Source organism: Emydura macquarii, unplaced genomic scaffold, assembly GCF_026122565.2.
Source record: "Emydura macquarii macquarii isolate MOO-44397 ecotype Brisbane River unplaced genomic scaffold, CSIRO-AGI_Emac_v2 contig_2676, whole genome shotgun sequence".
Classification (NCBI taxonomy): domain Eukaryota; kingdom Metazoa; phylum Chordata; order Testudines; family Chelidae; genus Emydura; species Emydura macquarii.
Window position 1 is genome coordinate 16,535,648 of NW_027132813.1, and position 25,975 is coordinate 16,561,622.

Sequence of the window (25,975 nt, forward strand, 5' to 3'; positions counted from 1 at the left end):
CATGACCATTTTACTACTGATGACTGAAGTAATTCAACATGACCTGCATCTGCAAACTTCATTTCCTTCATGGAATGCCATGCTGCTCTCAACCAGAACCAGCACTAAAGCAGCTGCTCAGTATGGCATGATGGAGCAAGAAGTCTGCATCAGCAGCAGCTTGCCCATGAGTGTGATTTACACACCATCACCATCCAGTGTTCAGAAAGGTTTTGATGTTTCTTATGACTTGTCCATGAATTATATTGGAAAGAATATACCAGGATTTTATCTAATAAAACTGTTATATTTTGTCTTCGGATTCCCAACATCGATAACCCTTGATGTGAAGGTTGCTCTTGGGATATGAAGTTATCACAACACTTTGATTAAAATTACAATTTAATTAATTTTTATTACTTATTCAGGTTAAGCTCCCACATACAATAGTGATCGGTGCTTTTGAAACATGGGACATACTGTATCTCGTTCGGTCAGAAAAGACCAGGCTTGGATAACCTAAGATGAATCTTAAATATCTTCATACAAACTGCAAACTCTGCAGCCAGTCCTGGCTAGATGCAGAGAAGGCATTTGACTCAATAAAATGGTCATTACCATTAAAAGCTCTGATTCTTTCAAATGAAAGCAATATGAAATAATTCATTATCCATTTTCAAAGTAGATTAAGTAATTGAATGTTTTAAACCTGGAAATATTAAAAAGTTTATCTGAGAAACTTTACAGCTGTAGAAACAAAATAATGTGTGGCTTTAAAAAAAATAACAAACAACCCTCCCTCATCTGCCCCCAATTTTTGTGTAATAACATTAGTTGAGATAATCCCAGTGTTCTGCTTGTCTTTTGTGTTAGATATGAGCTCCTGAGACGTAAAATCCGGCAACCACTTGCATCAAATCCCCCTGAAGATTTAAATCTGTGGCACAATATTTACTCAGGAACTCAGTGGTTTTATGAAGATAAGGGTCTTAGCAGGTGAGATTACAAAAACTATAAAAAAAAATGCTGGCATTTTGTATAGTGCATGTTCAGTAGTTCAAAGTGTTCCTTGTGTTTTTATGTTGTGAACATATTAATTATGTAATGAAACATTTTCTGTCATCAACTTTGGCATTAACCATTCTAACGTGCATGGGTTTATTTTTATTTTGTCACTTGAATCTTGCACATAATAGCTTACTGTAAAAATTCAAGTGAAATTGAGTATGTAGTGACTTTTGAGCTTTGATCTGTTCATACGCTCAAACCATTTACATATATGTATACATTCATTGTAAATCATGGTGTTGGTACAGTCACACACAGGCTGAGTGAATGGTTCAGAAGTTCTAATTTTGATGGATTAAAGCTTGATGTCAGAACATTATTTTCAATCAGTTTTTTAAATTGCCAACATTGATTATTGTCTCAATATTCCCAAACTCAGCAACAGATATTTAAAGCACTTTGAGCTCTAAATTAATTACAGCTTTTGTGGTGACTACTTCAGTAATCTATACTTAAGTCTCTGAACCATGGGGTCCCCCAGCCTGTAACTTGTCCCTTGGGAGTGACCCTTTTAGTTTGCCATCCCCCAGCGGTCTACACAGTTCTACTGGGGCAGGCCCATGGCCTCTACAACTCTGAAACTGGGTCTTTAGGTGGCAGAGATACCTATTTCTCTTTGTGGCTCCTTGCAGTAAATCTAGCCAAACTAGAGCCCTGCAGGAGGCTTGTGTTGTACCCTTTCACTATGCAACGCTCTTAGTAAGTAGGTCTACACATGTGATGGTGTGTAGAGTACAGACACTGCATGCCCAGCTAGCTGGGGTATAAATAGCTGTGTATAGAGTGAGGCACTGCTTAGGAAAGTAGAGTAGAGTCACACTTGAACACTATGGTATATACTTTACACAGTCTCTATGCCCCCTCCCTTCCCCCAACACTGTGATTTTTAGCAGTGTAATGTTATGCTGCCCCTCTTCCATGCCAGAGCCTTTCATTGCTGTCTGTAGCTATACACAGCAGTGAGTGTGGACTCAGCCTGTCTTTCACTGCAACAAGTAGCTACATGTATCCTACTTGCCCCAGCGAGTGTAAACAAAGTGTCCTGTATCTCTCTCTTTTTGGCTTGTCTGCAGTTACAGCAGTTAGTGAAGACACTACCTATGCTGACAGGAGGGCTTCTCCTGTCGGCCTAACGGCATAGGTACTCCACCTCCCCAAAACGTGGTGGCTACATTGACTGGAGAAGTCGTCTTGTCAATGTAGCACTGTCTACACCAAGGGTTATGTCACTCAGGAGTCTTGATTTTTCACACCACTGAGCCACATAGTTATACGAACATAAGGTGGCGCAGACTAAGCCTTTGTCTTAACCCCAGGTTAGAGCACATGACATCTTTTTCATTTGTTCTCCAGCTCAGGGCCTTTGCTCTGCTTCCCTGCTTAGAGGTGGGGGAAAATCTCCTTCCTCTTGGCTGTTAGTAACTGGGTTTGACCATCCCAGCCACTGGGGTTCCATTGTCTCTTCTGGATCCTCCATTCACACATGTAGACTTTATTCAGTTTGTTAATGACTCTGATCTCCATCCGGGCAGCTATGTGAATCAAACACTCATCCCTTCCCATGACACTCAGTGCACAGCAATGGAAAACCAAGAGGGGAAACTGAGGTGTGCACAGGAATCATAAAAATATTTTCAAAATTCCCACATTTGTCACAGCTTCAATGGAAAGTGTTGTCATGATAACGGCAGGGAAAGGGAAAGATGAGACCTGGGTTCTGCTTCTCATTATGCTACAGACTTACTGCATGATCTTGAATAAGTCACTTAATCTTGTGCCTCAGTTTTTCCATCTCTGAAATGGAGACAATATTACCTGCCTTGGAACAGCATTTTGAGAACCTTCAGTGAAAGGTGCTATAGGGATCCAAGGTACCATTGTTGCTCCATATGAATGAAATCCTGGCAAAATTTCCATTGACTTCTGTGAGGCCAGCATTTCATTGTGTGTGAATGTGTGTGTGTGTGAGAGAGAAAACATGCAGGTATGGTGTGCCTGCACATGCATTAAGGAGGATTGTGTATGGTCAAATTCTGCCTCTCATATATATGTGCATGGCTCCCATTTACTTTACTGAGAGTTGTGTGAGTAACCCACAAGCAGAATTTGCCCCAGCAGAATTCAGTCTCTGCTCTCAGTCACACTGATACAAGTCTCAGGAGAACGGGCTTTGCGGCCTGGGGCTGTAATAATTTTTTGCAGATCTTCTGCAACACTGGAGGGTGATGCCAGGCATTTTCCTCTCTTCAGCATGCCATCCTCTCTCTACACATGCAGCCTGCACCATGCAGAGAGATTGGAGTGGATGGGAGTGAAGGGAGAGTGAAGCACCCAAGCCCCATTCTGTACAACCATGCCTATATTGCAAGACCAAGCCATGTTTTAAATGTCTGAGGACTGTTGCATTTTAATAGGTTCCCTCAATAGGTTCATTTGGGCACTCAGCTCTTTTGAAAATCTGACTATATAATTAGGTGCCTAAATGAGAGATAGTGGATGCCAAGGTGTGTTCAAAATCTGGCTTGGAATCTGTATTAAATAATGTGTCACAGCAGAGAAAGAGAGCACAGGAAATTTACATTTTTCCAATGCAGTCCCCAAATATTGTGTGTTTTCTGTATGTTCCACTTTCATTTTGATATAAGTATATTTCATAGTGATGTTAATAAAATCAAAATTTGGATTAGAGTATCCTATCTTTTTCTGATTATACAGATTTTAATTGTTTTCTTGTTTTTATAATACAAATAACAGATTATAAAATACTACATCTGTTACTGACATACCTTTTGAATAGCTGAAGAAACTATGACGTGATAGTTACTTCCTCTGTTAAATATATATTGGGCTTCTAACAATACCCTATGCATATGCTGAATATGTCAGCGTACAGTTTTGATGGAAATGACTCTATAAACTGGGTTTGCAATCTTAGTTGCTCTGGCCCAGATCCTGAAAGGTATTTAGGTGTCTAACTCCCACTGGTTTCTTTGTTACATTTTTATTGGGGTGGTTGCACAAGGACAGTGGGTATATGAAGAATAACTGTCACAAGCAAGATTCTGGAACTTAACATCAACTTCCCAAAAAGAGGGAAAAAGCCTTGTTGGATTAAATTTAGATACAAACTTTGGAAATTTGCTACTGCTGTAATTACATCTTGCCTTAAGCCATGATGTCACATCACCCCAGAAATACTAACTATGAGGAAATGAAATATAGTATTTTGTGTTTGTTACCATGTTAGTGTTAGCTAAGTATTTCCCCCAACCATTATTATCTTATAGATTTTGTATGTGCTGAAATAATGCAACAAGGTACCTTTTGAGAAAAAGTAAGCTTTGTTTGACACAGCTGAAAAGAAAATGCTAAATGTTTTGTGTGTGTGAAATGTGATAAAATAAATATTTTCTTCTTTTGTGATTATTATTTTAAAAAATGTCTTAGGTACACAACATATGAGTATAAACTCATAGTACACAATGAGGTAGGATATACATCAAGTGAGAAAGTGATTGCTACTACATTAGCGGGATTTCCAGAGAAGGGAAGTAGTCTCATTGTGCAAACTATTAATCATACAGCTATAGAAGTGGAATGGTCAAAACCAAGTAAGTGTATTTAGTATTTGTTACATTAATTAAATATTAACCTGTCATCAGTTATGTTGATCTGCATTGCCGTCTCAGGAAACACAATCCTTATCTTGATTAACTATTGCACTCACTGTTTCTGAAAGGACCGTAAAAAAAGTGCAAAGAACATGAAGCTTTTGCTATTTCTTTCCTTGGTCATATTTCTTTCTACAATACATTATTTTAATGAGGGGTGGGGGGGAAAGAAGAGATAATCTAAGCTTGTGGAGGTTTTTTTAAATCTATAAAGAAAGAGTACACAATTTTCTGTTATCTGTGTATATATTTTCATCTCTTTGTATGAGGATTTACATATTCCTTCTGGACAAGTGAATCTATTGACTTACTCACTTATGTTCTGCCCTCTTACCATGAACCTAGCCAATTTAGCTACAAGACCTACCATTACAGCATTGAAGAACTTCTTCATGACTTACATGCAAATCATTTTGTAAGGACTGACTGGCAGTGCTCAATAAATATAGGCTCTTTGTTTTATAATTGCATGCATGAAGTAAGCATGCTTATAAAACCTGACAAACCTAATAGATCTGAAGCAGCTCACTGAAGTTTCATTACCTTGGTAATCTGAACCTCTGACCTTCTAGATGTAGGTAATGCAAGCTGGTTTTATTTTCATTCATACTTAAGAAATTTCCTAGATATCTGTTTGTGAATGCAAAGGTTAAACATCAAGTGAGGGTCATTATTAGAAAGCCTTCTTGCCTTATCATCTTATTTCATTGCTAAAAATGTTACACTAAGCAAATTAACTATTCTGTCTCCCTATAACATTCCTTATTTTTGTAATATTAGTTTTTAAAATCATTCTCTTGGTTTCTCAGTACCTCTGAAGACCTGAAGATAACTAGCCATGATATCTCTCTATTAGGTGGAAACTTCATGAGAATGACTGACTTTTAGTGACTGAGGCTCTGTTCCTACCCTGCTGAAGTCAATGAAAATGGAAGCAGAATCAGGCCTTAATTATGAATTTCTGCCATCAAATGGATGCAGTGTCTAATCTGAAAACGTTTGCCTTCAACTTTTGATGATGTCATCATTTTATATTTTAGCAGACTAGGTTGTGTTCACCTGGAAGAGCAATTGATATTTTGTGACTACAATGCAGTGTATCAGAAAAGAACCGTGTTCCATTTAAAGTGATATATATAGCAGCGCTGGTCAAAATTTTTCTGTCAAATTTTTTTTTTAGTTTACTGGGCTGTTGAAAAAGAGTGTTGTGGCTGATCTGATCTGAAGTTGCATTGTTTATCATTGATAAGATAATTGCTCCCCTCCTAAGTCACTAATTGAAAGAAGGAAGATCACAGGAGTTACATGGAATTCCCAGTTTCATAACTGGCCCTGTACAATGACTGTTGCTCTATCTTGCAACCAGTGATATTGTACTCAGTTCAGAAGCACAAACCTGTCTTTCTTACATCAGAGAAACATGCGAGTACTGGGGAGAAGACACAATTTAGTGACAAAGATGACTTATAAATACATCTGTAGGAAAACAGCTTTATTGAACATATATACCTAGCATGCTATATTAATGGTCCTAAACACTAAAGGCCAGAGTCTCATTTATACTAAAGCCCATTTCCACCTCTCTAGCAATGTAAAGGAGCCTTAAAATGGACATAAATTGCACTTACACCCACTTTAAGTTGCCTGTGCACTGCCAGAGCGATGTGAAGTGGATTTGTGTAAATAAGACATAAACCTTGTATCTTAAAATAGTACCACAGGAGAGCCTGATTCTGCTCCCCTCACTCGCACAGGCTGAAAGGCGTCCCTTTGTGAGGCCAGGCATAAGGTCTATGCATCACTTGAGTAGCATATTTCACCTATTAATTAGCACTTTACTCCACATGTAGTCCTATTAATTTTGATGGGGCTACTCACAGAGAAATGTATTACCCAGTATAAGTGAAGATACAAAATCAAACAATGAATGTTTGAGGCAAGTGTGGAAGAATATGGTTATTTCTCTTTATATGGGACAATTAATGAAGAAAACTGTAGTGTTTTTAGTAAAGATAGATACCAAGGAACATTGTTTAGTCAGCAAAACTCATGCTGTTGATGAGAGTGTATTTTTTCCATTTAATAACAGAAATCTACTGGATGTTTCCCTTTAATTTCCACAAAATGTTTTTTTTTTTTTTTCATTTATTGTTTCTTTCTTTCCCAGCACTGCAAGATTTGCAAGGAGATGTTGAATATTACATCCTCTTCTGGAACTCCACTACCTATAACAATTCTCTGAGCATCCAGGCCAATGTAAACTATACTGTCATTGGTGACTTGCATCCTAACACAGAGTATCAGATTTATGTTCAAGTTTTCAATGGGGTCTACAGCATCAACAGTGAAGTGGTGCATGTGACTACTTCAGATGGAGGTTGGTTAGTACTGAATGCAGCTTGGTTTAAAATCTGAGAAGAAAATTGATTGATTTTTTTAGGGTTGAGATCAGTCATCCTTTCATTATAGAATTTCCGGTATAAAAGGAAAAAGGGCTAAAACACTAAAATGCTTAAGTGCTAGTTGTCATCAAGTGGCAGATCAATAAAGTGTCCCACTGAGACAGAGGCACAAAGCTCTAATAGCAGATATTAACCCAGTTTGTTCTCATCTTCCTCTGTGTACTACGATCTATGTACACTAAATTTGGAACTGAATTCATGTCAATAAATGGTGGAATTTAAAAACAATTAATGGTTTTTAAAAAGATTTGCTCTGTGAAGCGGTGTGCTTTTGACATGACAGTCAAACACGGGTCCTTTCCTGAGTCACCAGAAATGTAAGGTGCAAGTTCAGCTTCTGAGAAAATTTCCCTATGCGTCATTTCCAAGTCAGTTAGCTAGCAGGGGAGAGGAAAAAACTTGTGAATCTGAAATGTGTTTAGAATGGTCTTTCTAATCTTTTTGGCTTTATAAAGTCTCATTATAAACATTATAATATCATTATCTCAGAAGCAAGTGTTCCAGGTCATTAGCAAAGCACTTTAAGTGAGGATTCCATTTCCTTGGTGATGCCAAAGGTCAGCACCTTTTGTTTATAAAATAGAATTGATCGCAAGGGCAATTTTTCAACTGGTTAAGATGGGCTCTTATGATAAAAATAGGTCTTTGCATAGTTATTTCTGACATGCTTTAATAATTGTGTAATTTAACGCTAAGGAAGGATTTTTTTTTTAGCATTAGACTTCCTCATTACCTATGGTAATCAACATTCAAAACCATTTACATAATGACAATATTGCATATTGCTTCATATTGCTTGACTTACAAGGCTCAGAACATCAAAGAATTTGTCACGTTCCACCAGACGCTTAAAGAGCAAAATTGCATCTTTTTTGAGAGGGGATGGAGGGGGGGCACAAAAATAATAACTGTCTTGGCAGTACAGATGGGTGAATAATTTATCATCATATCCCACTGGTCACATACCATTGAAGATTAACACAATGCTAGTGGTATAAAGCATTTTACCACCAACTTTCATGGTTTCTAACTGAGAGTATAATAAGCCAATTTACAGAGAACTACAAACTGTGATAACTTCATCAGAGGAAAGCAGATAAGCAGTGAACCCTTTGCTAAACCTAAATACTAATCTGCATTTGGTTAAACAAGTGCTTTTATAGAGACAGCTGGAGTTTATTCAGTTTCTTCCTTTATTTCTAGAGCCTGAGGGCATGTTCCCTCCAGAGGTTGTCATCATCAACAGTACAGCTGTATATGTCATCTGGACATTGCCTTCAAACCCAAATGGTGTTGTCACAGAGTATTCTATCTATGTAAATAATAAGCAGTACAAGACTGGAATGAATGAACCTGGGTCCTTTCTTTTAGGAGACTTGTCTCCATTCACTATATACAATATTCAGGTTAGAGCAATTTTGTTTTGCAGACTGTGCAACTTTAGTTAATTTTAATTATAATATGTGTACTTTGATGCAAAATTGTGAATATAGGTATACACATGTCTATATAGATATAGGCCTGGAAGTGACCTCTCTCTACATTTCTATGAGTCAATGATAGAGAGATGTATACATGCCATGAATGTTTATGTATTTATATAAAAAATACTCATACACAAATATATAATACATATGGGTGTGTATATGTAGTTATAGACATGTTTTTACACACACCCCTTTATTTTCAGCATAATTTTGGATCTATATACAATTTTCATATTTCCTCTTTTCACCCTTCCAACTCCATTTTCTTTCCCCTAAATTTGCTATGGCAGTAGCAAAGCCCCAATATATATTACAAGGAGGCATAGATTCTACTCCTACTCATTAAAAGAAAATTGCAATTGTTTTAGAAACATCAGGCATGCATAATATATCAGCATAGAGAAATAATGATATTGCATTTGTCATCCTTTTATCATCTTTTTTTCCCCCTCCTCTTTCTGTGGAGGAAGCAGCAATGAACCATGAAATCATAGTGGTACTTTTTTATACTGTTGAGAATGAAATTTTTTTTCTTTCTATCAGTCTCTGACTCCCTCTCTTCGGGTATCTACCAAAAGTCAAATATTGTATGCATTTCCTAAAATATTAGCTCAAGGAAAAGTTTAAATATCTATTTATTGCATTGTATTGATACACTTTAGAGAGTGCAGTTTGCTGGCTTCTAATAGTAACTATTCCAGTTTGTTTCATTTAGACTTTGGTTGTGTTATGTATGGAAAGAACTTGTTAGTAGTCATGTATACTCCATTCTAAAATTTGCATCCAGTTACTACATGCCATAAATAAACGTCACAGACAGGCACTCCATAACAGATTTCTATGTTCCAGCCCCTCTGTAACAGCAAACCTCCATCCATGAATACACATATGAATTTCCCAATGTTTCTTGGAAACACATTTGTCTTTTCTCAATAGTAATGCAAATTCAGAATACTGCCACACTTATGGACTCTCAGTATTAATATACCTTGACCTTCTGTTGCTTGCAATACTAATTGTTTTCCTCTGTATCACTTCAGCTTTCCCAGTCTTTGTATTGGGTCAATGTTGGGAACAATCTATTAGGTAAAATCAGACTATTCAGCTGGGATTTTTTTTTTTTTTTTTGGATGTGTTATCCCTCCTCCCACACACACACACAAAGATACACACGCACTTTGGAAACAACATTGTCTGGAGTGTGTCTGTCTTACTGCTTATCTCCCTGTATGATCTCTTGTTTGTTTCAGCTTCTGTGTATTGAATGACCTCTCTGTTGCTAATGCACAGGTGACATTATCATTCTTCACTTCCCATCTTCCCTTCTATCTATTTAGATTAGTCCCAGGAATTGAAGGACTAGGTTGTTGTTTTCTGGTGAGATTTTTAATAGCAAAATATATTATTTGTATAGGATTTTTCATTTTCAAAGTACAGTACAAACATAAAATAAATATCCTTATGAGGTAAAATTGACAAGGTATTACAGATAATAGACACAAGAAAGTGAAGTGATTTGCATTAGGCCAGACAAGAAGTCAGAGTCAAAATTAGAATTTAGAAGTTTTTGGTCTCCTAGTCCCATGACAATACTGGATCTCAACATTATGTGCCAGAGTCTACTCTTACATACATCAATACAAACCTGCAGTAACTGTATTGACTCCTATGTAACTGAGAGCAGAATTTAGCACCAGATATATAAATATAGTCATATCCTGGAAAATAAAAGAGCACAATATCTGAGCACTTAACCTGGAAAATATCATAATTTTAAGCTATGTTGAATGCAGTCATTGGGAGGAAAAGCTACTTTGGGGGAGGGAGGCGGGAGGGCTAAACAAGTAACAGTGTTAATTAAATTCTGCAACTGAATTTTTACAAGTATCATTCTTTTGCACCAAGATTGAAGTCTGCACAGTGTACTCCTGTGTGAGAAGCAATAAAACCCAAATTACAACTGTGGAAGATGATCCAAAGGAGCTATCAGCACCCACAATATACGTCCTCAGTTCAAGGTACTGTACTATATTTGTTTTTCCTAAGTCACACATATTTGTAGCCACAGTGAAAAATATAATTTGAGAATATGTTTCCTCCTTTCAAAATAAGGAGCATTAGAAAAATTAAAATATAGTTAAGATCTTCCTAATCTGTTTGCTAGTGGTGGTCATTTTTGTTATTAGAGTTATGGTCAGCTGAGCTACTGAAAAAACTCTCATGTTTAGATGGCTGTATGTACCTGATATTTGTGATATTACCAAATAAAAGTCAATATAAATGTAAGGCAGTTAAATGAAGGGAGAATGAAAGTAATCAAACTTGCCGTTTGGTAAGGGGAGGGGAATGAATGCAGAAAAGAACCATTTGACACTGATAATGGAAGCTAAGGTAACTGTGAAAGAAACACTCACACTCATCATGACAATAAGAATTAATAAACCATCTTAAAAGGTCTGTGTCTGTGCCTCCTGAAAGTCCTGTTTGCAATCTGCTTCTCCTCCCATCCCCCACTCATGTGCAAACTTCTCAATAGTAATAATAGTATCAGGCTGGCAGACTGCAGAAGCAGCCAAGTGGTGACATACACAGTAATTCTTTTCTTTAAAAGATCCATGGTGGGAACTAACATTTTCTAAAAGGCTATAACTAATGGGCATACAGTGCCAAGACATTTATCAAAATTATATCAACAATAAAATAGCCTCCTGCGTGTACGTTATTGTTGATGTGATTTTATTACACTTCTGGGCATGGTGTGCTTGTTAGCTATGTTTCTTTTGCAGAAACAAAAGAAATCTCTTTTAAATAACAAAAATCTAACATTTAACCCTTCAGAAATGTCCAGCAGAATTGATTTACTCTCCCAACATTTAAAAGGAATTTCAGTTTGCTGTTTATCATTTCTGTTTTCTTTGAATTCTGTATTGCCTCTGAATAAGATAATCATTGGATGAAATTAAGCTTGCTATTTTTCTGTCACACACACAGATACAGTCAAAGCTTGTTTGATGATAAGAACTCAGTTCAGGATCTCATCTTTTGCCCTTGGCTTTAACTTTATATAGCCCTTTGTCTGTATTGTCTGTACTGCAAACGCTTATATGTGTTTCTGTTATTATTTACAAACTAAATATGTCATAACACATGAGTGCAAAAAGATCAGAAATACTTTCCAATTTTATAATCTGCTCAGCCAGAAACAGACTGTTTCTACATTGCCTTTCCCTACATGTCATATTATCATCAGCTGTTCTTATATCCCAAAAGAATACTAACTACTGATCGATTGCCCGGACATGTCTGGCCGTGGCCTACACGTGCCCCGGGTAGTTCATTTATTTGCCACGGTGGATTTGCTAGAGTGGAATTTAATCAATAGCTAATTCATTAATTCTGGTCCTCGAGTACGTAGGGACTGTGCAGTATAAAAATGGCTGGCTGGCTTCAGCTTTGATTGAAATATGACAAACACTACAGCTGACAGCTTCAGCAGGTGCTGGGCTGAATATGAATTTTGCTTATTTATCTTCCATAAAGGAATAAGCTTAGGGGGAAAAAATCCAGTTTGTATAAACAAGAGGACATTTTAATATGCATCTGCCAACAGACAAATAAAGGCATTTCTTGAGTACAGACTCATGAGAAGAGATATAACATAGATCATACAGTTTGTTGTCTTTATTTGGAACCAGGACAGTTTCTCCACCTCTGAATTGGTTTGGGGGGCTGTGTTGTTGATGAGAAATCTGTAGAATAATGTCTTTGTAGTATTCACAAATAATTGTTTTCAAATTTGCCTCCAGGAGCCGTATGACATAAATTATAATTTCACCCACCAACTTTTTAGAAGGCTTTCTGTTGCAGCTCTATCTAATGAAGGTTATACCACCTTTGCTATAATAAATACCTTCTTCCCCCTCAGTAGTTAATAACTGAGCTTCAGGCTGAAACTTGGTACAAAAGGTTGCAGTCCAAGATTTGTTTTTTACCAGACATGAAACACAAAACAATATGGAACCCAAACATGAAGTCCTTGTTCGGTGTTTTTCTCCATTCTTATTTAGTCATAACTCCCATTGCAATCAAGAGTGCGGTTTGCCTGAGTAAGGAGCTCAGAATTAGTCCCTATGTGACAGCATTTTATTTGACTAGTAAGAGCGTGCAGCTCTTCTTTCCTCATGCCACACATTTTGCAGCTGACTACTGGTTTGTATAGTGGACTAATCACTTTCCCTGTTTTGAAAATCAATTTTCACTTTTTAAAAAATAGATTTTTTGTTAGTGTTTCAAAGATGGTGCACTCAGCCCTTTCACAAAGTTATGGCTGTGTTGCTTAATAACAACTCTGAGCCTTCCAGACAATTAAGGGAGAGTGCAGATGAACTCTTTTGGGGGTTCCATCCTGTTCTGAACCAAAAGCTTGGTGGCTGTGATAAGGAGCCTGAGGGCTAAGGGATACACTACAGAGAGATCCTCAGAGCTGTCTGAAAGAAATGGAGACCCCTTAGGCACTTTTGGGGAAAGCAGAGCTTACAGGTGCACATATGGATTGTAGGTCTACTGCATCAACCCAGACCATGACAAGTCAATAGGAATGATCCTGAGGATCTGTGATCTTCAAATAAAAAATTCCCTAATAATAAATACTTAACTGTATAGCACTTATAACCTGTATATCTTAAGGAACAAAACATTATTTACCTGATTCCCAGTCTGTGTCTTGTTCACTGTGTCATACTGCAACCATAAATATCTAAGTATTTTTGTCCTTGAAACAAAAGACTCCAGCTGCTGTGAAGGAGAAGTGGTGGTCTAGAGAGAGAATAATTCCATATATGTTATCCCTAATTAGCAATTTATTTGCCCCATTGATCATTACTAATAAGAATAATAGTGTTACCAACTTTTACAGTTTTATTGTGAATCTCATAATTTGGGATATTTTTCTTAAAGCCCCCCACTCCCAAAGTCAGGTAATTATGTGCAAATCTCAGATTTTATTTTTTTAAAAGTAAATTTCTAGCCCTCATGCTTGAAGAGAAAAGCTTGAAAACATGAACCCTAAGGACTCTACCACCAGAACCCCCAAAATTAATTATTTTTTAAAATTTCATGATATTTCAGCCGGATTTATGATTTTTGGGAGGAGAGAGGCTGGCTCACCATTTCTGGATACTTGGGGTTGTTGGTACAACAATAATCAAATTCATAATAACTAGAGCTGGTCAAAATTCAGATATATTAACATTTTGTTTTATTCTCTACTGGGACAAAAAGTTGAAATACTGAAATATTTGTTGAATGGAAAATTCAGAAAATTTTTTATTCAGAAATGTCATATTTCATTTAAACAGTTCTGATAAAATTAAATATTTCAACCTTCTCAAATCAAAATGTTGAATTTTGGTTTGTTGAACTAATCAAAACATGTTGTTTGGGTCAGTTTGAAATTAATGTGTCCTCCTGAGGTGCCTGTTGGGAGTTTTAGTTCTGGTGCCTCTTGTTATGATTCTCTTCTGTAGACCAGGCTCCCCAGCTGGATTCTATCTCCCAAGAAGCATGGGTCCCTGCTTCGACCCTTAGTGTGTCAGCCAAGGTGACAGATGTCACATAAGTGGAGGTTGAACCCTGTTGGGCCTCAGATGCTTGGGATGAGTTTCCTCTTTCCAGAGGAAATGTGTAAACCCACAGAGCAGTGTATTCTGTATCCCTGTCTGTGCCTATCCACAGAGGATGTGATTCTGTTGCAGCTCCCAACTACAGAGCCTGGCTCTTTAGCTCAAGTTGTGGGCACTCAAGAATCTTTAGTTTTGGAGGCCCCCAGTTCAGTCTCTGGTTTGTTGGCCAAGATGATGTTTCTTACGCAAACACAAAGCTTATGTACAAGACCTAGTCAAACCCTGCTGAATTTAAATCTATCTTAAGTGGTGCATGGTCCTGCTCCTCTGCACAGGGATACATTTCACCTGAAAAGGAGACAGTGAAGGATGTGAGCATGGCTGAAACAAATGTGTTAAAGAATTTGAGAAAGTATTTGGAGACCTATTTTAAATAGTATTCACTTAGCTCTAGTTGTATCAGAGTAAATAGAATAATAATAAAGTGCTTGCTTTTTAAACAATAGTATACGTTAAGCCCTACGTAAGGGGTAAAATGTTCAAACCATTGTATGAGGTTTTAAACATGTGATTCTGATTGACTTTAGTGAGAAATGTGACTTGCAAACCTGTAAAACCCTGCACAATGCTTTGAAAATTTACCTCTGAGGGTCTGAATGAAACTCTCAAACACAAAATCATTCAGTAGTATGGCTAGAAATGCTGGCTTTGCCATGTTATTGTGGTATGCAAAGACTAGAAGAGAGTCATTGTGGTATATAAAGGTTGAAGTACTAGCCTTCCTTTCTTTTCCTTCTTTTTTTCCCTTCTTCAGCTTTCCCTAAATATTTTCCTGCTTTTGTGGGTTTAAGTCAGATCCTGGAATGTTACTTATATGTAGGAGCTTTTTTTTTTTTTTTTTCCATAGTTGAATATGCAGTGAATACAAAACAGCTATCTACAGAATATGGAATTAATTCAGTGAGTCAGATGAAGACCTCAGAATAATAATGGTGACTCTACAAGTCATCTATGAAGTTATTCCTTCATAGGTGACATTAATTCTCTCTCTGCAGATGCATATTGCTATGTGTGTTCCTCTGTTTATACCTCAAGGAAGTGAATAATAGTGCACTGTTATTTTTATTCTGTTTAGATGTCAAAGTTTATCTTGGCTGCTGTTGTTTGAGGATAACTGTCTTGGTTTAAATTAATGCTAATTTATGATGTCACTGGCATTCTGACAGTGGCTGTGTAATTGGGCTATGGAGATTTAAAAAAAATGTATTGTGGGAATAGTATGTACTAGACAATTTTATATACTGATAGGAGGACTGGTATGTAGCAGTAATCCTGCACTACAATCTATTACCTAAGTGAGAATGTCACCTGATATACAGTGAGAAAAACACAAAACAGCCTAAATACATGTAAAGTGATTATCATGATTATGTTAGAACATGAAATTTAAAATTTATAATGTTTTCATTCTAAATAACCATTTGAAAAGTGTTTTAATAAGAACATTTATGCTGGGAAGAGGGAGGCAATTTTGAGATCTTTCCTTTGGAAAAATGGAATACTATTTTTACTAACATTGGGTCTGATCCTTGAACCAATGCTCATGACTTTATAATGGTGACCAGTGTTCTACAGACTAGACTATTTTTTTCCTTTAATGCACTCACGCTCGTCTAAACTAGATAGTCTCATGCTCTGTATATTGAAATAAAGGACTTGATTGTGCCTTGTAGGCACTATATTGCATACATGCAGAATCACACTTTTCCCAGGGGAGATCCCGGAACCTAGAACCTTTCACACCACACACAATTTTTTTTCATTTCTAGCTTTATTTCTGAATGAAAGAAATTCAAACTTAGAAGAAGGAATATTGCTTACTAAGACAGATGCTAAGTTTCAAGTATTTAAAATTAGTCATGTTGAGTTATATGACCACCAAAAAGATAAAATGGAACAATTTTGCTAAGTCACAAGAAAAGATATATTTTGTCATTATTCTCTAACTTAAAGGGCTCAACATTGTTTTGGGATGATTTTTAATGCACCAATGAGAAGGGAACAATTAAAAGACATTTCAGACTAAAAGGAATTATTTTGTGAAAGTTATTAACAACCGAGAAGATTGGTTTATAATGGAATGTCTGTCTCAACTTTGACAATGGTGCAATTACATCATAGAGTCATAGAAGCTAGAGATAGGAAGTATCCATTGTATTACGTCTTCTAATCCATTCCCCTGCCAGGATATGACTTATTCTACATTAAACTGAAATGCTAGAAAATGTTCTGTAAGGAACAATTTTATGTAAGCAGATAATGGATGACCTAAAGAGTCTTTTATATCTCTAAGTTTTTAAGTTTTGTCCAGTCCAGGTAAGGGGTTCATTTTCCCAAATATAATCAAATTTTGCTAGCTTTACTACTCTTTTTGGCTACTAAAGCTTTTGTTAATTTGATCATTTAGAAGGGAATTTTTGGCACTTTTAAACATTGCACTCCATATGACCAATATAAAAAGAAACTGCTGGAGACTCCTAAATTAATGTGAATGTCCGCAGAAGCTCAACTAAAAATACAGATATTAAATTAATTGTTGTTAATTATTCTATTTACTGTAGATCTCTTCAAATTGACTGGGTATCACCAGGACAGCCAAATGGTATTATTCTAGGATATGATCTCTTACGCAAAGCCTGGCGGCAGTGTGCTGCTGCCCAACAGCTACCAATGAACCAAAGCAGTAGACCATGCCTGTCACTGGAATGTAAGATGCATGAAAATGTCTGTGGAGACCTGTGCTATCATCCAGCGTCAAAGGTACTTGCAAATTGCATATATTTAACTTAACAATCAAAATGCAAGGTCATACATCTAGAATCAAAGAATGCAGACTGTATCCTGGAAAGCAGTGACACTGAAAAGTATTTAGGGGTCATAGTGAAGAAACAATGTAACCTCCCAGTGCAATGCTGTGGCAAAAAGGCTAATGTGATTCTTGGAAGAGTGAAGAGAGGAGTAGTGAATAGAAATAGGGAGGTGATTTTATATCTACATACAGTATTGGTGAGAATGATGCATACTGTATCCATCTTTTTTTAAAAGATGTTGAAAAATTGGAGAAGATGCAGAGAAGGGCCACAAAAATTATTTCAAGGACTGGAGAAAATGCTTAACAGTGAGAGACATAAAAAACTCCATCTGCTAAATTTATCAAAAAGAAGATTGAGAGATTGAGCATAAGTACCTTTGCAGGGAAAAAAGGATGAGGTACTAAAGAGCTCCTTAGCTTATGGAGAAAAGCATAACCAAGAACCAGTGCCTGGAAATTAAGTTAATCCAAAGAAATTCAAATTAGTATTCAGGCACAATTTTTAACAGTGAAGATGATTAACCATTGGAACTACCAAGAAAAGTGGTGTATTCTCCATTTCTCGATGTCTTCAGAACAAGGCTGGATGCCCTTCTGGAAGATATTATAGTCAGACATAAATTACTGGGTTTTTTAGGCATAACTGGATGAAATTCTATGGCCTGTGTTAGAAAAGGAGGGCAGACTAAATGATCTAATGGTCCCCTATAGGCTTAAAATCTATGACTATATGAACCATTTTCTCTGAGAAATTGTTCCAGGAAAGGTATAAACTCCCTCTACTACAATTTAAATTAATCCTGCAATTAACTAGTTAGGGTTTGAGTACCACTGCCCTTGAGTGGATACAGTCAGAACTGCTCAGCTGTGTGTCCAAGGCCTTATACGGCATATAGCTAAAGTATTAGCTCAGGTAGAAAGAATCTGTGCTTTTTGAAGAATATGAGGATCTAAATCATAGAATTCTGGAATATTAGGGTTGGAAGGGACCTCAGGAGATCATCTAATCCAACCCCCTGCTCAAACCAGGATCAACCTCAACTAAATCATCCCAGCCAGGGATCTGTCAAACTGGGCCTTAAAAACCTCTAAGGCCTGGTCTACACTTACCAAAGAATTCGGTGGCAGTTGACAGGAGATACGCAAGCTGTATAGAGTAGCTTGCGTAACTCCCGTCGACTTTGTAACTTCTGTTTTGCATGCCGTCTTCACTATGCTATGCTGATGGGAAATGCGTACCTGTCGATGCAGCAGTATGCTTTTTCTAGAGGTGTTTTTAATAGATTGACTTCTGGCTTGATTGTGTGGGTCTTCATTTTCACTCAGTCGATCCGGATACATTGATCTGACAGCGACAAATTTGCCTCCATCAATGCAGACATAGCATAGGGATGGAGATTCTACCATCTCCCTTGATAACCCATTCCAGTGCATCACCACCCTCCTAGTGAAAAAGGTTTTCCTAATATCCAACCTAGACCTGCCCCACTGCAACTTGAAACCATTCCTCCTTGTTCTGTCATCTGTCACCACTGAGAATACCCCAGCTCCATCCTCATTGGAACCCCCCTCCAGGTAGTTAAAGGCTGCTATCAAATCACCCCTCACTCTTCTTTTCTGCAGATTAAATAAGCCTAGTTCCCTCAGCCTCTCCTCATAAGTCTTGTGCTCCAGCCCCCTAATCATTTTCGTTGCCCTCTGCAGGATTCTCTACAATTTGTCCACATCTTTTCTGTAACGAGGGACCCAAAACTGGACACAATACTCCAGATGTGGCCGAATAGAGAGGAATAATCACTTCCCTGGATCTGCTGGCAGTGCTGCTACTAATGCAGCCCAATATGCCTTTAGCCTTGTTGGCAACAAGGGCACCCTGTTGACTCATATCCAGCTTCTTGTCCATTGTAACCCCCAGGTCCTTTTCTGCAGAACTGCTGCTTAAACAGTCGGTTCCCAGTCTGCAGCAGTGCATAGGATTCTTCTGTCCTAAGTGCAGGATTCTGCACTTGTCCTTGTTAAACCTCATCAGATTTCTTTTGGCCCAATCCTCCAGTTTGTCTAGATCACTCTGTATCCTATCCCTGCCCTCCAGCATATCAACCACTCCTCCCAGCTTAATGTCATTCACAGATTTGTTTACGGTACAATCCACCCCATCCTCCAGATCATTAATAAAGATGTTGAACAAAACTGGCCCCAGGACTGACCTCTAGGGCACTCCGCTTGATATCGACTGCCAAGTAGACATCAAACTGTGGAACACTACTCATTGAGCCCAATGATCTAGCCAGCTTTCTATCCATCTTGTAGTCTGTTCATCCAGCCTATACTACTTTAATTTACTGGCAAGAATACTGTGAGAGACTGTATCAAAAGCTTTGCTAAAATCAAGGTATATCATATCCACTGCTTTCCCCACATCCACAGAGCCAGTCACCTCATCATAGAAGATAATCAGGTTGGTCAGGCATAACTTGCCCTTGTTGAATCTAAGCTGACTGTTCCTGATCACCTTCCTCTCCTCCAGTGCTTCAAAATGGATTCCTTGATGATCTGCTCCATGATTTTTCCGGGGACTGAGGTGAGGCTGACTGATCTGTACTTCTCCTGATCCTCCTCCTTTCTTTTTTAAAAATGGACACTATATTTCCCTTTTTCCAGTCATCCCCAATCACCACAAGTTTTCAAAGATAATGACCAATGGCTCTGCAATCACTTCAGCCAACTCCCTCAGCACCCTCAGATGCATTGCATCTGGCCTCATGGATTTGTGCGTATCCAGCTTTTCTAAATAGCTCTGAACCTGTTCTTTCACCACTGAGGACTGCTCATCTCCTCCCCATAATGTGCTGCCCAGTGCAGTAGTTTGGGAGCTGACCTTGTCTGTGAAGACCAAGGCAAAAAAAGCATCATCTGTCACTAGGTTGCCTCCCCCATTCAGTAAGGGCCCATGCTTTCCCTGACATTCTTCTTGTTGCTAACATACCTGTAGAAACTCTTCTTGTTACTCTTCCAATCCCTTGCTAGCTGCAACTCCAATTGTGCTTTGGCCTTCCTGATTTCACCCCTGCATGATCGAGCAATATTTTTATACGCCTCCCTAATCACCTGTCCGAGCATCCACTTCTTGTAAGCTTCATTTTTGTGTTTAAGCTCACCGAAGATTTGTCTGTTAAGCCAAGCTGGTCGCCTGCCATATTTGCTCCAGTCATGTGAGTTACCCTATCAAGTCTCAGTTATTCCAATCACACCATAGTTCCTTGACTGTGCCATGACTTCCAGTTCTTCCTGCTTGTTTCCCAGACTTCTTGCGTTCATGTACAGGCACCTAAGATAACTAGCTGATTGCCCTACTTTCTCAGTACAAATCAGGAGGCCTCCCCTGTTGTACCTTCCTCCTTGTGCTTCCTCCTGGTATCCCACATCCTGACTTACCTCTGGGCTTATGCCTCCTTTCCCTGGTGAAGCTAGTTTAATGCCTTCCTCACTAGGTTAGCAAGCCTGTCTGCGAAGATGCTTTTCCCTCTCTTCGTTAGGTGGATTCCATCTCTGGAAATCCTTCTTGGAACAACATCTGTGGTCAAAGAATCCAAAGCCCTCTGTTTGACACCATTTGTGTAACCACGCATTTACTTCCAGAATTCAATGGTCCCTACCTGGGCCTTTTCCTTCAATAAGGAGGATGGACGAGAACACCATTTGCACCTCAAACTTCTTTACCTTCTTCCCAGAATCACATAGTCTGCAGTGATCCACTCAAGGACATTCTTAGAAGTATCATTGGTGCCCACGTGGAGAAGTAGGAAGGGATAGCAGTCCAAGGGCTTGATGAGCCGTGGCAGACTCTTCGTCTTCCCTCAGATGACTCTTCCAAACCATTCTCCACAGTAATACCTGTGCAGAGAACCTGAAAATGGTTGTTTACCTTAATCTGCATTGGAGGTATATTGGTTCACCTCTTTCTTCTTCTGGAGGTCACACACTGCCCATTTTCTTCCCCATTCTTTAGTCCCCCTGCACTGCCCTCTCAGATTCTTCCGCATGCTGTGCCTGCAGTACCAAATCCTGACTTTCACCCAGAAAGTCTTCATTTACTCGGATGCAATGCAGGGTTGATGCTTGGGTCTCTAGTCCTTTAACCTTCTTTTCCAATATGGAGACCAGCTTGCACTTCGTACAGACAAAGTCACTTCTATCCTCTGGGAGAAAGACAAACATGGCACATCCTGTGCAGGTCACAACAGGTGATTGCTCACTATCCATACTGTCTTTCTTCTAAGAGCTTCTTCAGGTGTTGTTTTTACTGATCACAGAAGCCTGAAAGACAAAAACTCTGTGGAAACTCTCCCAAGACAAACTCCCAGGCAAACTCCCTCTGTTTGCTTCTCATCTATTCACAGTCTTTTCAGCACTGTCACTATAAAGTTCTAAGTAGTAGTCGTAGTAGTAGTCATAGTGTGAAGCACAGAGACCATTGTGAAGTTTCTAGGTTTGCAATTACACTGTAGTACACACATCTACTTGAAAAACCTATGGGGAAGATTATGAAGTGAATCTTATAAAGCTTCCTTGTGTACATTTAACTCCTATCATTCATCATAATTTTCATAGCAAATATTAGTTTATTGGGATGATTCTTCCTTTCAGATTCTTCCTTGATTGAATGACTTGATTCTGCTTTACAGCAAATCTATTTAGATTCAGATATAAGTGGGTGGTTGTTTACGTGACAATAATGAACAACTCTGAACAGGACTATCATGATTTATCAGGAATATTTTTAAATTATGGTCATTTGCAGATTAATCATCCTATTAGTTGCTGTTCGGGAGTTGGATCAATAGTGTAGCCAGACAGTCGGAGTCTGTAAATGGTTTTTATTGACAAATGAGGTAGAAAACTCTTAGTTTGAGGGTAAGATTTAATGTAATGAAATAATGTCCCTATTTGTCAACAACATCATCCCACGTTCAGTGTCTAATGCTAACTGTGTATTCACAAGATTCACTGTCAGAGGAGACAGTAATTAAGAAAGTGAATTATCTGAGGGATTCGGATCAAAATATAAATTATTCCAGCTGACACAGGTTTAGCTTTGGGTTGCATTCAAAGGAGTGCTATGCACCTAGCATTTGTGAAACCTCATTGCTGACTTATGAGCATGATTTTGTTCTGAAATGAAAATGAGTTTATGTGGAGGTTTGTTTGTTACTTTTTGAGAAACAAATATGAACATTTAATAAAATGTAGAATCTGGATAATTTTTATTACTTCTAGGGATGATGTAAAGAAAAAATATACATATATGCATTTACCCTTACCTGTGCTACTTATATGGAATCATTAATACTGACTTTAAAAGATAATTTTTCTTCATGAATGCTGTTTACTTTGATTTTCTTCACTCATTTTTCACAGTGACTCTTAGGATGGAGAATTTCAGTCCCATAGAAAGAGAAAGAGAGACAAGGTGGATGAGGTAATATTTTTCATTAGACCAACTTCTGTTGGTGAGAGAGACAAGCTTTTGAACTTACACAGAGCTCCTCTTCAGGTCTGGGAAAGGTACTCAGAGTGCCACAACTAAATACAAGGTGGAATAGACTGTTTAGCACATGTAGTTAGTACATTCTAAGAGACCATTCAAGGTGAAGTGGCCCAATACACTTCTCCAGTCATGGGATAACAAGAAGGGGTGAGAGGTTGTGGGGTACAGATTGTTGTAATACACAGTAAAACCAGTGTCTTTATTAAGACCATGATTTTAGTGTCTAGCAAAGTTATGAATTTAAGCTCCCAGACTTGTCTTTTGAAGGTATTGTGCGGGTTTCCTTTGAGGACAAGGACTGAGAGGTCAGATAAGCAGTGATGGTTTTGTGAAAAGCGTTTGCCCATCGGTGATGTGGTGTTTTTGTCTTTTATCATTTTCTGTGTGATTTGATTTGAGTGTAAAGATTGTTTGGTTTCACCCACATAGTTGCTATTGGGACATTTAGTGCACTGGTTAAGGTACACCATATATTGTGAAAGACCTGAAGAAGAACTCCATGTAGCTCAAAAGCTTCTTTCTTTCACCAACAGAATTTGGACCAATAAAAGATATTCTGTCACCCATCTTGTCTCTATAATATCCTGGGATCAACTTGGTTACAACAACACTTCAAACAGTCTTACATAGATTATTTCATTTTCTATTTTTTTAAATGTCTTTGTTAGTTTTATTTTGCTCTGCTATGGTGTCCATCACTCTACTAACTGAGCACCTCACAAGCACTTATACATTTAGCCTCATAACTGTCTTCTGTGGTAATTATCCTCATATGACAGACAGGACACTTCACGTTTGTAAGCACAACTGTTATTTACTGAGTCCCTACCACCAGAGGCAGTATTATTTATTTGTTGTTTGTACTTTAGTAGTGCTCAAGACTCCTAAAAGATCTTTCTTTTTCTCATTGAGATAGATGCAGTACAAGCATTCATAAGAAGCATTTATTACGATTACTGTGGCATTAGGGCCCTTGGCTGCAATTTAAAATAGACTGGGACAGATTGCTAGAAAACCTAGAGATGACCTAGCATAATGGTCACTAAGGTACTAGTTATCCCCACCCCCTGGAGTGGATTTAAGTGGGGGAGGATGCATGCTTCATGGTTTAATTAGGCAGGAGTCTGAGTCTCTAACAGGTGTATTTACACTGTGATAAAAGACTGGCAGAATGGTTGCAGCTAGCCCTGCTGAGCTGACTTGGGTCAGCTTCGCTTATGGGTCTTGGGCTGCAGGGCTATAAAATTGCAGTATAGACATTGGGGCTAGTCCCGGGCTCTGAAACCCTGTGAGGGGGTGAGTCTCAGAGCTTACGATCAAGCCCAAGCCCCAATGTCTACACTGTAATTTTTAGTTCCCAGTCCAAGACAGCTGACTGGACTCTGAGACTCTGTGCCATTTTTTTTTTTTTGGTTTCTTTTATCTCAGTGTAGACATATCTAATGAGAGCAATCAGTCCATCAGCTGGGAACAGTTAAAGGACAGGAAGAAGGTGCAAGGGAGGAAGGCTGAAAGGGAACATGGGAGACAGGATATCGAGATGAGGAGATCTTTCCCTCTCTCTCCCCAGAAAGTGGGCTAAGAGGGAAGTTTACTTCTAATTGTATGTTCCTGCCTGAGGCTGGACAGGTGAACTGGTGGAGAGGACTCAATACGTAACACAGTGCTGCTTACGGGCATGGAACTGCCCAGGCTGTCTGAGGTGGTCCAAAGGGCAAAGACTGCCCTGTCACATACCCTGTGAATATCATCTCATTCATGTAGCTGACTTGATTAAAATATTGTCCCCTGATCTTCTCTTCTAGTCCCAACCTAGTGCTTGACCTATTGTAATACACAATGCCAACAGTCCCTAAGGGCCTGTGGGAATTACTGGGGCATAGAAATGTTCTGGTTATGTCCTCTTTTTTTCTGGCCACACCCTTAAAGGTGTGTTGTTTGAACTGGTAAAGCAGCTTCATACATCAGGAGGATTCCCCTTGCATTGGGTTTTCTGCCACTCTGTGCTAGAGGACAGAAACAAAACAGTCACAGTACAGCAGTGAATCCATGCCATTATCTATCCCATTACATACGAACCATATAATATACAGATTGTGGTGAAGAGGGATGAAGAAAAACAATCAAGCTGAATAACGTCCAGAAAACACGTGACCACCATACAGCTCCTCTGAAAGGAAAACATTGATCCCCCATGCTGGCTGCTGTCTATGATTCATTAATTGTAATATCATGCGCAAAGAGATGCCAATCAAAATCATGCACTAAACAAAACTTTGTAAGTATTCCAGAGTTCAAAAACAACAGAAATGTTTTCAGTAAAGTCACTAAAAGAAACCAATTAAAGTTCTGAATGATAGGGATTTTAAATTAATTTTTAAGCCATCCTCTGGGTGGGTCAGTTCAAAATACAGTATTAATCTCTCATTCCGATAAGATAGTTTTTCATATAGCTGAATGTTGTGGCTTCATCATAGTAGAAGTGTGTGAGTGCACACACACCACTTATTTTTATTCAAAAGTTTGCAAGATAAAACACAGCCACCTCAGCTTTAGTCCTTGAGTATTCAGAGTTCAGCAACATAAATTTGTGTCATCAAAGCTGAACAGAATGGGACATATGGGGAATGTAAGACTGCATTTCCCTAGACAAAGAGCATTTATCTTTTTTTTTTCTTTCTTTCTCTTTCTCTCTAATTCTATGTGTAAATGTGTGTAGATTTAGCACCAGTTAAAGTTGCCAGACTGACAACATTCAAATCTGAAGCTATTTATTTATCCACTGAACAGAAGTGGCACAGCCACATCAGCCTAGTCTTCCCCATACTGCCCCACTAGCTCATCTGGACCTAGAAAGATCATATCCTCTAGCAAGGATGATAATGCTATGTGCAACCTCATTCTATCCTTGGTTTCTCTCTTGAGACTGCCAACAAGTTATCTGTTAGTATTAATTTTAGTGGTGTTTTTTGTGATTGGACTCTTGTCAACTTGGGAATGACTGGATTGAAGCCACCAAATTCATTTCACAACCACCTTCTTTTTCACTTTAATCAAAGCTCACTCCCATTTCCAAGAGATAAAACACTTTGAGTGTATAACAAGTATTGTGGGCACACCTAAAAAGTTGTTCTGTTTCTGTGACTGTTTCTACCTGTCTATTAATGCTATAGCACTATATGCAATATAATAGAAGGAAGCAGTAGAATTGCTCTTTTTTTAACTTCTGTAGAACCGGCAACACTATCACCACTCTATACATTTGAA

General features: G+C 38.3%; 1 protein-coding gene across 1 annotated transcript in view; it reads left to right on the forward strand.

The window, feature by feature from the left end:
* USH2A (usherin) overlaps positions 1-25,975 on the forward strand; it is a 511,874-nt gene that overhangs the window by 353,082 nt on the left and 132,817 nt on the right. Inside the window, exons 42-47 of the mRNA XM_067564962.1 lie at positions 853-975; positions 4,495-4,658; positions 6,886-7,095; positions 8,384-8,586; positions 10,573-10,685; positions 16,910-17,108. Coding sequence (XP_067421063.1) covers positions 853-975; positions 4,495-4,658; positions 6,886-7,095; positions 8,384-8,586; positions 10,573-10,685; positions 16,910-17,108 — 1,012 coding nt within the window. The remainder of the gene's footprint in view (positions 1-852; positions 976-4,494; positions 4,659-6,885; positions 7,096-8,383; positions 8,587-10,572; positions 10,686-16,909; positions 17,109-25,975) is intronic.